This window comes from Rhinatrema bivittatum, chromosome 2 (assembly GCF_901001135.1).
Source record: "Rhinatrema bivittatum chromosome 2, aRhiBiv1.1, whole genome shotgun sequence".
NCBI classification, from domain to species: Eukaryota; Metazoa; Chordata; class Amphibia; order Gymnophiona; family Rhinatrematidae; genus Rhinatrema; species Rhinatrema bivittatum.
Window position 1 is genome coordinate 805,625,658 of NC_042616.1, and position 13,459 is coordinate 805,639,116.

At 43.7% G+C, this 13,459-nt stretch overlaps 1 protein-coding gene across 2 annotated transcripts in view; it reads left to right on the forward strand.

Annotated features, from left to right (window-relative positions):
- The window catches only part of RHPN1 (rhophilin Rho GTPase binding protein 1), a 186,200-nt gene that overhangs the window by 109,458 nt on the left and 63,283 nt on the right, over window positions 1-13,459 (forward strand). For both annotated transcript variants that reach the window (XM_029592174.1, XM_029592175.1), the window contains 3 exons: window positions 2,097-2,174; window positions 4,768-4,892; window positions 10,938-11,104. In XM_029592174.1, the coding sequence (XP_029448034.1) occupies window positions 2,097-2,174; window positions 4,768-4,892; window positions 10,938-11,104 (370 nt within the window). The remainder of the gene's footprint in view (window positions 1-2,096; window positions 2,175-4,767; window positions 4,893-10,937; window positions 11,105-13,459) is intronic.

Sequence of the window (13,459 nt, forward strand, 5' to 3'; positions counted from 1 at the left end):
GAGGTAGATAACAAAACTGTAAATAAAATGTACAGGCTGACGAGGAAAAAATGAAACTGCTTAATTTTTTCTGTTTGGTGTTCACAGAGGAAAGGCCAGGAATAGGAGCACAGGAAATGGACACAAATAGGCGAGGAAGCATGCTAAACCTTAAAATGGCTGTCAGAAGTCTTGGTTGTTTAGATAAAGCACTTGGCCGGACAGTATAAATGAAAGGAGTTAAGGGAAAGTTAGAGAAAGCTCTGGCAGGTCCGCTGGCCGACCTTCTCAGTGCTGCTTTAGAGTCCAGGGACGTTCCGGAGAACTGGAGACGGGCGGATGGGGTTCGTCCTCACAGAAATGGGGAGGGTAAGGAAGAGCCTCTTAGTCTGATCTCTGTGCAGTTTCTGCAATCAGGGGATTACGAGATCCGAGGCAGCATGGTTTTACCAGAAGTAGGTATTCTCAAACAAACCTTATCAGAGAGTTGGAAAACATAATAAGATCAAACGGAAATTACATTTATACCAGAACGAAGATAAGCCTAACGCATAATAACAAAAATATAAAATCACAAAGCCAGACGTGACACAATGTAATAAAACATATATACAAATAGCATCTGAGGTGCATCTTCTCAGCTTACTAAAAATGGTCTATAAAATAAAGTCCAAATTCATAATTAAAAATCCTGAAAAATAAAGCAAGACAAAACGAAATTTAAGAAGCAAGTTTTGCAGGCTTTCCTGAAGGCCAGATGTTCTGCATTAGGCCTTTTTGTCTTCTCCAAGTTTTCAACCGAGAAGAGATTGGTCATCAGATTTTATATCTGATCATAGTAAAAAAAGACGCTGAGAAGAAATACCAAGTCCTTTTCAGCTCATATTCAGGATTCACCCAGAAGACATGAAAGGTTTCCTTCTTAGAAAAAAGTTTATCTTGAGAGAGCATGAGAACCTGCCGTTTAGAACCAGGTTTCCTAGACGTGCTCCTTGCGACACATTTATTTATTTTCTATTTATTTCAGTGTTTTATATACCGTCCTTCCAAAAGAAGATCACAACAGTATATACACTATCAGCATTCATATTCTTCATCAACAATCACATACTGTGTGCCAGCATTCACATTCTAGGTTAACATCATAACAAATTCATATTCTAGTCATATTCATACACATTCTAGGACATTGCATTAACAGCTATATAATCTAGTCCATATTTATATATTTTTGGTCGACACAAATCCCAATACTGATTCTGCTAACATTACACTTTACATCGACTGTTACTTGTTCGCATAATCAAAATACATAAATTGACCTCTCTAAACAAAATATAATCATGGAAATCCTTTTAAAAATAAATTCTGATGATTATTAAAGTGGATGCCTTTGAAAAACTTAAAAGTAGATATCGGGAGGACAATTTCTCTTCAGGATCAGGCTGAGACTGACTTGTGACAACCTGCAGCATTTTGGGATGTGGGAAGGCTGAGAATCACTCCTGCTGTATTTGGACTCTGAGGATGAGGTGGGATTGAAGGGGGTGGCCAAGTGTTGGAGGGGAGGAAAGCTCATTGTTTGAGAATGCTTTCAAATCCTAACCACGTCTCTGCAATAAATACTCTTCCCACAGGCCCATGTTTGTCTTGACTAGGTTGTAAGCTCTAGGGAGAAGGACTGTCCCTTATGTGGTAAAAGGTGTTGGCAAAGCTGGACTTAAAAAAAAGGCTAGGACAAGCTCCTGGAGGAAAAGTCCATAAACCATTATTAAGGTGGACTTGGGGAAATCCACTGCTTGTCCCTGGGATAAGAGCCTGGAATCTGTTGACCTTTTGGGATCCTGCCAGGTACTTGTGGCCTGGATTGGCCACTGTTGGAAACAGGATGCTGGGCTTGATGGACCTTTAGTCTGACCCAGTATGGGCAAGTCTTATGTTGTTATGAATCCGTGCAGTGCTGTGTATATCAAGTAGTGCTTTAGAAATGGTAAATAGTAGTAGTAGTAGTAATTGGAAGATCTTAATCTAAATAACACCCACCCCCAAAACAAAAATCACTATTTAAATATTGTGGGCAAACTCATGTAAAAGCAAACTGTTCTGCTTATGTGCAGGAGTCGATTGGCGAGCAGTACGGTGAAGATGGCTCCCTTTATGAAAAGGAAATTGGGGACTTCATGGACTTAAGGCAGGTCAGTATATAATTTAAAAGGAAATAACTCGTCGCATGCTGCCTGGGAGGAATCTGCTTTACAACGTTTTACGTAATCGTTCTTTTTTTGTCTGTTTTATTTTACCTGCCAACTTCCTCCTGCTGCTCTGAGTTTGCAGCATAACTGTGCCCTACCTATTTGCAACTACTGAGATGTTTCTCCATTTTTCTTATGCCGCCAGCCCTCTCCCCACTATCTACCCCGGTCCATTACAAAGATAATCCTCAGCCTGGTGCCACAGATGGCATCTTCATTCTGAACTAGGCCAATAGCTGTTGCTATTGAGTAAAGGCTGGAGGTGTCCTAGCCCCTAGCACCTCCTGACTCCAAAAAAAAAAAAAAACCTGGGCTAGGAATGGAGTCTGAACAGGGCCAGACTTACCTGGTGGTTGGGGGGAGATTCCATCCAAGGATTCAGGAGCAGTGGGGTTGGGGTTAGGGCATGCACAGACGACACAAGCAGCACTTGAGGCTTATTGGCAGCAGCGCTCCATGAGATTCACCCCTCTTAAAGAGACAGAGGGAGGGCTGAAGGGGGAATCAGTGTTTAGTGTTCCCAATGCTTCCAGCCCCTGCACCTTCAAAAGGATGCCTGCTGCTCAGTCTGAGCCATGCTTGTGAGAAAATGCTGCTGAGGTAGAGGAGGTGGCATTTCTTTCAGCCTGGCACCCCCCTAGGCAGCTGCCTGCTCTTCTTAATGGGGAATCTGGGCCTGCTTACAGCACTGACAGACAGTGAGCCATTGGGTCGGCACCTGTGCTGGTATTTTTTAATGGACTCGTCATTTCCACTAAAATCTATAAACTGCTCTGTGTGGTGGCTCTCTGATGGTAAGGCTCTCTCTTTTTTTTTTTTTTTTTTTTAACCTGAGCAAAATATTTAGTCTAACAAACCGTTTTAGTTTAATATTTTATAAAAATAAGTGAAATAAACATACTTTCTGGTGCAATGCCATGGACCCCAGCTGACATCTGGCTTTCCCTTCATTTCTTTGCAACTAAAGATCCTGTGATGGCGAGCTGCAGTCCTCGAGTGCCACAAACAGGCCAGGTTTTCAGGATAGCTACAAGGAATAAGCAGGAGAAAGATTTGAATGCACTGCCTCCATTGTATGCAAATCTATCTCATGCATAATCATTGCGGATATCCTGAAAACCTGGCCTGTTTGTGGCACTTAAGGACTGGAGCTCGCCATCACAGGATCTTTAGTTGCAAAGAAATGAAGGGAAAGCCAGATGTCAGCTGGGGTCTATGGCATTGCACCAGAAAGTAAATTGGGCAAAATAGGTGGCTGTTATCTATATTCTGTTTGTATGAAAAATGATTGTATGGATGAACAATAGGAATTACAGTTAACTGATGTCAGTATCAAATCTACAAAATGTTTCTGTACTTTATATTTGCTAAATTAGTATACTCAATCCATACGTCACCAGTGTTAAAGCTGCAACTGATTGGTAGATACCTCAAATGTAGGAATTCACATGGGATATATACATGTGTGTTAGGACTGTCCCTTGATGTCCTTCAGGCCATTCACCCAGGACCAGGGAAAGAAAAGGAGGAGCTGCCATGTCTACGGTGCTGCCAGGCAGTTACTCCTAAAAGCTCAGTAAAAGTTTACTGAGTGTGTGCAGGAGTTTCCGTCAGCATGCACTGCCTTGTGATCCCCTCAGTCTGTTCCAGAGTCCAGGCTTCAGGAGATGGGCTGTTCTCTAGGGGGGTGGGTGGCTATTAATAGCTAATTCATTCTGCTGTCTATGGAGAACTTGTTTACAGGTAAGCAAACTTGCTTTCTGTGTTGATAAGAACGTATGAATTAGCAGTTAGCTTGGGGGATTTAAAGACTTTCCATGGCTGGTAGAAAGTTAATATCTGGTCCAAGGTAGGTGTTAACCGTTTGGCTTTATCAGGCTCACAGTAAATAGCAAGTGGAAATCCGCATACCATGCTATTTCCCATGAGGCCACTAAAGCCTCACCTGTATATGATGCTTCCTCATCTCCATGCATACGCATATTCTTGCTAATTTCAGCATGTACACATTAACATGGTGGGGATTGTCCTAATATGCATGTTAAGGCCTTACTGCATAGTATTATAAACCATTATTAGCCATGTAGACTTGGGAAAGCCACGGCAAATTCCTGGTTATGAGCAAGGACCGGACCTGTTCTTAGAGAACCTTACAGGTACTTGTGACCCAGATTGGCTGCTGTTGGAGAGTGCTCTGACCCATTATTGCATGTCTTTGCTTTAATTTCTTAGAATGCACTTTTTATTTATTTAGGATTTTTATATACCAACCTTCTCAATACAAGTATCAATTTTTAGCACTTGCAAAGTAGCCTTAACGTGCATGCTAAATTTCATGGCACAGGCCTCTTGGGGTTAAATTCAGAATGGCTAAATCAAGTCTTCTCCACTTGAAATCAATGTGAGTTTTTTCAGAAAACACCAATTACTATGTAATGGAAACAAGACTAAATCTTTGCTGAATTTTGCTTTTCCTTTGCACCTTTCTTGTTATGGAGAAACAGAATCAAATATTTTTCCTTTTTCTCTCTGATAGGCTATGCGGACACCAAGCCGCAGTGAAGCGGGCATAGAGCTCCTGATGGAATATTACAACCAGCTATACTTCCTCGACAACCGCTTCTTTCCTCCCAACAAAACCCTGGGAGTCTTCTTTCACTGGTTGGTGTCCTTGTGTTTGGTGTATCCTGTATGTGAATGACTTTCCTGCTGGCTGGTTAACAGGGCTAGAAGTTACTGCTATTCAGATTACTACGGGCCTATAACTTGTGGTTGAAAAAAAATCATATCTGTTTGACATGATCTGCATCTGGTAAAACCACATTGCCTTTGAATCCTGCACCCCACTAGATCAGTGTTTCCCAACCTCCTCCTGGAGGTATGCCTGTCCAGTAGAGTTTTCAGGATATCCATAATGAATATGCCTGAAATACTTGCATACATTGGAAATAAGAGTATGCAAATCTATCTCATGCATATTCATTGTGGCAATCCTAAAAACTTGACTGGTTAGGTGTGAGTCCAGGAGAGGGTTGGAAAACACTGCACTAGATTGTAGATAGTTCTCGATTCTCCCAGGACAAGCAGGATGGTAGTCCTCACATATGGGTGACGTCATCAGGCAGAGCCCTACTACGGAACACTTTTGTCAAAGTTTCTAGAAACTTTGACTGGCACACTGAGCATGCCCAGCATGCCATGATCCCTGTGTCCACAGGTGTCTCCCTTCAGTCTCTTTTTTTCCACGTTGCAGTTTGCCTCATGTTTAGGAGCTGTGTGACATTTTTCTCACAACTTTTCCTCACGGAAACACTTGAAGTTCTACTTCACAAATAATTTCCCTACACAGGTCTCCTTCACATACATTTCATCGACGCTCAGTGAGTACTATGCCTTGTTCGGTTCCTGTCACCTCACTATCGGTTCCCCCTGGTTACCAACTGAATTGCGGCCCTCTTTTCTCCCTATGTCTATCACCCTCGGTCCGCCACACGATGCCCTGGGTTCATCGGGGCTAGAGGGATTGGGACGTTCACGGTTCCCGTTCCGGTCACCATCGATGCCTCGACTAAAGAAAACTCTCCATTCTCGGGTTCTCAACCAGAGCTCTGTGTAATCCTTGGGCGAGAAACAATGCCAGGAGCAGTAGAAGCACTGTGACCATCTGTCACCAATACCAGGACATCTGTGGCATCTTCCTCTGTGCTGGAGAATAATCGGGCCGAGCACAGAGGGAAACATCGTCATTGCCACAGTAACCGTCCATTGTCAACACCATTCTGGACATCGGTGGCAGCTTCCTCGGTGCTGGAGAATGACCGAGCCTAGCACCGAGGGAAACATAGTCGGTGCGGTATCAGTGCCGCATTCAGTGCCGGCACTGATACCGCACCGTCATCAATGTCCATTGAGCCAGTTGCGAAGCGGACCTGGGTACAAGAGTATTCATGCTCCTCTGCACTTGAGGCACCGAGGTGTCCCCCCACTGACATCAGTGCCGGGTACTGAGCCACCACAGATTCATGTGGAAGTTCCAGTAACACCTAGCCTGTCTCCCCCTGTAGCTGCGCTATCTATACCAGCTTCCAGGGAGGAGCTGGACACCCTCGTCCATCATGTTGTCCTCGATGCCTTCCGGAATCTACTAACACCGGAGCCATTGATATTCGCACCGCTATGGCGCACCGCCTCGTTGTGGCACCTACCAACGACAGCCTAAGCCATCGACGCCGACGCTTCCTTCTGAGCCTACATGGACCCCTATACCTGCACAGTGCCGTCCCTGTGCTTTCATTGGCATGAGCGCCCGTCAATTTGGGCGCTCATGCCAATGAAAGCACAGGGACGGCCATGACGTCACGCCCGCCCGTCCCTGTGCTTTCATTGGCTTGAGCGCCCATCAATTTTGACGCTCAAGCCAATGAAAGCACAGGGACGGGCGGGCGTGACGGCGCTCAAGCCCAGGAAAGTACGCTTCGCTTCGGTTTCAAGGCCGTAACTCAGCAGTCTTGGGAGAGGAGGAGGGGGTAGCTGTCAGCCAGAAGTCGAGCTGGAGTACCTGCTAGAACATCATCGAGAGTCAGGAGAACCGGGACCGGGGGGGGGGACGACACACACCGCTGAAAGCCGCTTTCGCCGCTTTCGCCGCTGGCTGCCCCCCCTCCGGAGGACGGCAGAGAAGGCTGAAAGGGCTGAAAAACAACAAAAGGTAAGTTGGCACATGTCGAGCCGCTTCGGGAGGAGGGGATTTTAGGTTTTTAGGTTTCATGGGTTAAAGTTGGGATCCACTTCCTGGTGCCTGTCACTTCAAATGACATTTGAAATGACAGGTACCAGCGCACCCAGGATACTGTATAGGCGCTGTATTAAGCGCCTATACAGTAAAATGGGTTGCGCGGGCCTAATGCTTCGCCTAACGCTTCTTGGACGCTGCTTACATTTGCATGCCATTTTCAATAGAGTATCGAGCGGTATGTGATCAGAACAGTGCGTGGGGCAAACGAGGGTGCGCCCAGCACTGCCGCACTCTTTCTAACGCGCCCTTACTGTATTGACCCGAAAGTGTGCAAATACTTTGCAAAGAAGAGCAACAGCCCTTATCTTGAAAGTCAGCTCCGGGTACACGGCTATTAATAATACCTGTGTACTGTGCAGCTTGGGATTTGGGGAAAACCTGTCCTTATGTAATTTGAAAATAAATTTATATTTGCATAGTTTATTCATCTAACCTAACCTCGCTGCTGGGAATGCCTACATTAAAAATGGCTAAATATAGCTGCCCAGTGAAACTGGTTCACTATAGCTAGCTGCACAGCAGCGAAGTAGCTTTCAGGTATGGGATCTAGCTCTCTAGATTTCTTTGAAAATTCTCCTCTGTTGTATTGATTTGTGTTCTCCCTACAGATATTAAATACAATAGGGCCAATATTAAAAAAAAAAAAGCTGAGCCTCTGAATTAGGTCCCTAAACTAGGCATCTATTTTCAGCTGAATTTAGGGTTCTAAGCTGAAAATTCATATAAATGTTAGAACCCTAAATTCAGGCCTGCTATATTTTTTCCCCCAGATTTAGGATCCTAAATTAGGTGCCTAGTTCTGAAAAATCAGTGCTAAACTCCTGTTTCCCTGCACTTACTCTGCCCCTGTAGCCACCTACTTTTTAGGGACATAAATTTAGCATCCTGATGAAACTAGAAGCCTAAATTTAGGCACTCAGCCCTAGTAAACTTTCAAAAGGGTCAATTTAAGAGCCTAACTCCAAAAATTAGGAGCCTAAACTCTTTGAAAATTGACTCCAGTATGTCCAAACTGATTTACTCGGATCCCGGAGTCTTGGTGCACCTTTCTCCATTGACATGCATGGGAGTGGAGCATAATGCATTGTGGTGGTACTGGTGTCCAATTTCATTTTGAGCATAGTCTAAATTTAAAAATACTTTTCTTTGAATTCTCTTCTTTATAGCCATTGTTGCTTGTCCGGTTGTTTGTTTCTTATTCTTCCCTAGTTTTTGTTTTATTGGGGGGGAGAAAGGGTGTTAAAATTTCTATAGTTTCCCCAAACCCACAAGGACCCAACCGACATCCCCTCTCCCATCCACACATGGTCACAATTCGCACCCGTTGCTTCTACAGAAATTGAACCCATCATCAAAAAAATCAACCCCGCATCCCACCCCTTAGACCCCATCCCCATCAAAACCCTAAAACTCATCAGAGAGATTATTGTCAAACCAATAACCCACATCATCAACTTATCCCTCGAACAAGGAATCTTCCCAGAAAAACTCAAAAATGCCATCATCAAACCAAACATCAAAAAACCTCAACTCGACAAATCAGACCCAGCAGACTACAGACCAGTCTCTAACCTCCCATTCTTAGCAAAAATCATCGAAAAAACAGTCAACAATCAACTTACAGACCACCTTGAAACCTATAATGTTCTCCAGCCAGCACAGCATGGTTTCAGAAAATTCTTCAGCACTGAAACCCTCCTCCTCTCTCTCACTGATACCATCCTCAGAGGCCGCGACAAAGGCAAATCGTTCCTCCTGATACTTCTTGATATATCAGCCGCCTTTGACACCATCAATCACAGAACACTCCTCACCAGACTTAAAGAAATTGGTCTTCAAGACACCACAATCAAATGGTTCAAATCCTACCTCTCAAACAGATCCTATATAGTCAAGACAAACTCATCTGAATCCTCTCAAGTGCCCCTCACACATGGTGTCCCACAAGGTTCTTCCCTATCCTCAACCCTCTTTAACATTTACCTCCTCCCACTATGCAAATACCTTTCAGATGCAAACCTCACCTACTTCGTCTATGCAGACGACATACAAATATTACTCCCCATAAACAAGTCCATTCAACTCACCATGGAAAAATGGAACAAACTCAGCTCAAATTTATCCCACTTGCTATCTCAATTATCACTCTGCCTCAACCAAGCCAAAACAGAAATCCTTCACATCCACGATGACCGTCCCTCTTCTCCCCTCATGTGCACCCCCTCTAACTACCCAGGAAGCTCAAACAACCCGGGAGTGCCACACATCTCACAAATCTCACTCACGCCATCCACAAGAAACCTAGGCATAACAATCGACAGCCAACTCAACTTTAAACGACACATCTCCAATACAATTAAGGATGGATTCTTCAAGCTTCAAACACTGAAAAAACTCAAACCCCTTCTCCAAGCGCACGATTTCCGAACAGTCCTTCAATCAATTATCTTCTCAAAACTCGACTACTGCAACTCCCTTCTCCTCGGCCTACCAGAAATCCACATCAAACCCCTCCAAGTTCTACAAAATGCCGCTGCCAGGATCATCACTAACAACAAAAAATCCTCCCACATCACACCCACTCTCAAAGAACTCCACTGGCTACCCATCACACAAAGAATCCAATATAAAACTCTCACCCTCATGCACAAAAAAAACCCAACAAAATGAACTGGCTAAACAACGCAATACAGCCATACCCCACACAAAGAACTCTCAGATCCACCAACACTGGCCTTCTAGCCATCCCCAATCTCAAATCTGCACACCTCAACACAACCCACAAACGAGCCACAACAATAGCGGGCCCTACCCTTTGGAACTCCCTCCCCACCTGTCTCAGAAATGAACCTTCATTGCAAGTCTTCAAAAAACACCTCAAAACATGGCTGTTCTTAAAAGCCTTCCCACCTGACCCTTAACCTGCCTGAACGCAACACACCTCACCCCCTACACAGGCATCTCTCCCCCCTTTCATCCCTCCCTGAAACTCCCTTCCTCTCACCCACCCCTCTCTTCCCTCCCTTCCTCCCTCCTCCCAACCCTCCCTGCTATCCTTAATCCTAAATTATTTTTATCAACAAGTCATTATGTACATATGTTATATACTATAATCTATTGTTCCATGTAATTCTGTTATAATTCTGTTATAATTGTTACCATGTTACAATGTAAAATAGGGCCGATCTAGCCCTATTCTTTTAGTTATCTGGAAACCGATGTGATATCTCGATTGAATGTCTGTATATAAAGGAAATAAATAAATAATAATAAATAAAATAGTGAGGTGTTCTTCTTTAGTCTGAGAACATTTCAGATCTTTCATTAAAGCTCTGGGGAAAGCTGATGTCCTGTTAGAAGCCCTCAGTGCTGCCAAAGTAGATATTTTGGTTTGATTCCTTTTTCAGTTTGAGATGACTGTTATCTATGTCTGTGGGTTAAACTTGGGTGCTGCAGGGAGAGTACCAGTTCACAGCCTTTGCTTGGGAGGACTCCCTAAGCAAGAGAGGTTAAATTTATCTATTTATTTATTTAAGTGTTTTTATATACCGGGATATGTTGGGAACATCATCTTGGTTCACAGATAACTCAAAACAGCAAGGAGCTTTACAGAGAACAAATAACAATGTGTAACAAAGAGAAATAACGGGAGACTGGGAATTGGATGGGTTAACAGGGTATATGCAAGAAACATTAGACAGGGGCATATTGGGTTGAGAGTATATACATGAAACATTAAGCCGGGACAGATTGGCTTGGAAGATTTACAGGGGGGGGGGGGGTACAGGGAGGGTTTATAGGGGGGGGGCGGGCAGGGGGTAAGAGATGGTGTAGGGGGGAAACGACTGTAATGAATCGTGGCATGTCCATGCAGTTGGAGCAGATTAAGCAATGCTCTGTTTTCTCGCTAGGTATGACTCCCTCACTGGGGTTCCGTCCTGTCAGCGCGCCCTGGCTTTTGAGAAGGGTAGCGTGCTCTTTAACACTGGAGCCCTGTACACACAGATTGGGGCACGTCAGGACCGTGCCACCGTCCAAGGAGTGGACAATGCAATAGACGCTTTCCAGAAAGCAGCAGGTAAGGAGAGGGCACTGAGCTGAAAGGTTACATAGTGCATGTTTACAAGACATGGCATGCATCCACCAGCCAGTTATCTGCAACATCCCGAGGCCTCAGCCTGACTGGTAGGGCTGGTAAGAGAGCAGCTCTCCAGGGGCTGCACAGCTCCTGGAGAAGGTGGAGGAAAGAGCTCCGCTCTTCCATTGAATTGTGTTGCCTATAACAGTAATGGTGCATTCAGAAAACGAGGATCTCAGTATGATTTACGGTTTAATACTTAAGAGTGGAGGACTCATCCTGTGGTTAGAGCAGTGAGCTTTGAACCAGGGAAGCTAGAGTTCACATCCTGCTGCTGCTCCTTGTGACTTTGGGCAATGTATGCGTCAGGTCCAAACTTAGATTGTGAGAGCTCTGGAGACAGAGAACTACTTGCAGTACCTGAATGTGATCTGCTTTGAAGTGTCTGAAAGATGGAATATAAATTATATTAAAAAGAAATCAGGTCAATAGTCATGGGCGAGGTTCTGGACTCAGATTGCATGGAAGCTTCCAAACAGAAAATGGGAGAAATAATGATTTTATTACTGTCGCCTAATTCTAGTTGAGCAAACTGAAGCAGGGTGAAAGTAAACAGAGGATCAGTGGTATATGAGATCTCGTCTCGGTGCTTTAACCACTAGAATGCACATCCCATTAACCAAATGCTCAGCCCTGCAAGTTTCCCGAATACAAGAGTATTTGGTGATGGTAACTGTCCAGATTTTATTAATAAAACTCTCTCTGTCGGGAGAGAGTAGTTTGTAATGAGCATCTGAAGACTTGGAAAGCAAGCTGCATGCTGAGATAATATAGCAGATATAGGCATTTACTACACATTTCATCATTTATAGTTTGACAGGTAGTGATGTGTAAACGAAAATAACCTGAGCTACTCGGTGATGATTCAGCAAATTTAGTAGCTTTCATTATTATAATATATTTGGGGTGCTGTATTTGGAATACGTGGAAATAGCTGCATGAACAATACAGTCCTAGCACAGTTTACCATATCAAGTTTCCACTATCACGGCAAATCATGGGTAATTGCTAAGCACACACAGCCCAGCTGCATTTTCTGCCCATGCAGCCTGTCTTCCTGATGTCAGATGGTTTCTATCTCTGTTCTGTATATGAAGCGAAGGACTGAATTCTGTACTTTCACTATCCTAGGTTTAATAGAGTAGAAGCTAGCACTGCATACAAATGTTTTTCTAGAGTAATGAAGTTTTCAGACAAGCGAGACTATCGGTTGCATGTGATGTCACTGACAGCATGGATATGGATCAACTCTCAGCCGTCTAGGCGAGATTTTTATTTATTTATTTATTTATTTTCTATTTTTATATACCGATGTTCCTGTAAAGAATACATATCGCACTGGTTTACAAGGAACTGAACAGTCGCCTCCAGGGCGGAAATACATTAAAACAGTCGCCTCAAGGCAGAATACATTAACACAAGTATACAGGAAAACTATTAAAAGAGAACTTTCATAAACTCAATTAAATGTAACTGTGAACCATAAATCAGGAACCATAAATCAGGAACATATGTACAGAGGTAGGTATATCTTCTGATTTTCTGATTTTCTGAGCATGTATGCGATCCTGCGTAGCTACTGCCTTGCAGAGCCCCCCTTGATCTATTTTTGTCCACAGTTGGACTGTGTCTTGCTATTACATGGCCTCTTAATGCAAATTTCTCTTCTTAATCAGTACATCGGTCATTTTTTGTACTCTCGCTCCATAGTTACTTAGTCAGGTTTTATGGCTCGTCAAAGTGTTGGTTTTTTTTCCCCACTGCAACTGTTTGACCCCACATTGTTTTCCCCTGTGTGCAGGCACCTTCATCAATCTTAGTTTTTCCCATACAAATTTCCTCTTTTTTGATTGTACTTCATTCTTACTGTGATTGAAAGGAATTTATGGCTTCAAATGTTGCCCTTTCATTGCAGACACAAAATGTCCTTAAGTTCTGCATGTGCTGATCAGGGCTAGAGTGCAATGACTTTGGTTGTGGCATCTGCTCTGTTACCCAGAGCCATCAAGCTTAGAAGGCTTGAGCGAGTTGTAAACAAAGATGAGTGGCTACATACTTTGGGTCTCATGGATGCATACACCCACATAGAAATACATCTCAGTCAAAGGAAGCATGATGGGTTTGTAGTAGGGAATCGCCACCTCTAGTACCGGGTATTGCTTTTTGGCCTAGTATCAGCACTGCATATTTTCGCAAAATATCTAGCAGTTTTTACAGTATTTCTACATCAAATAGGGTCATGTGTTTCCCTGTCTGGACAAATGGCAGATTAAGAGCACATTCTAGGCAGGGGCG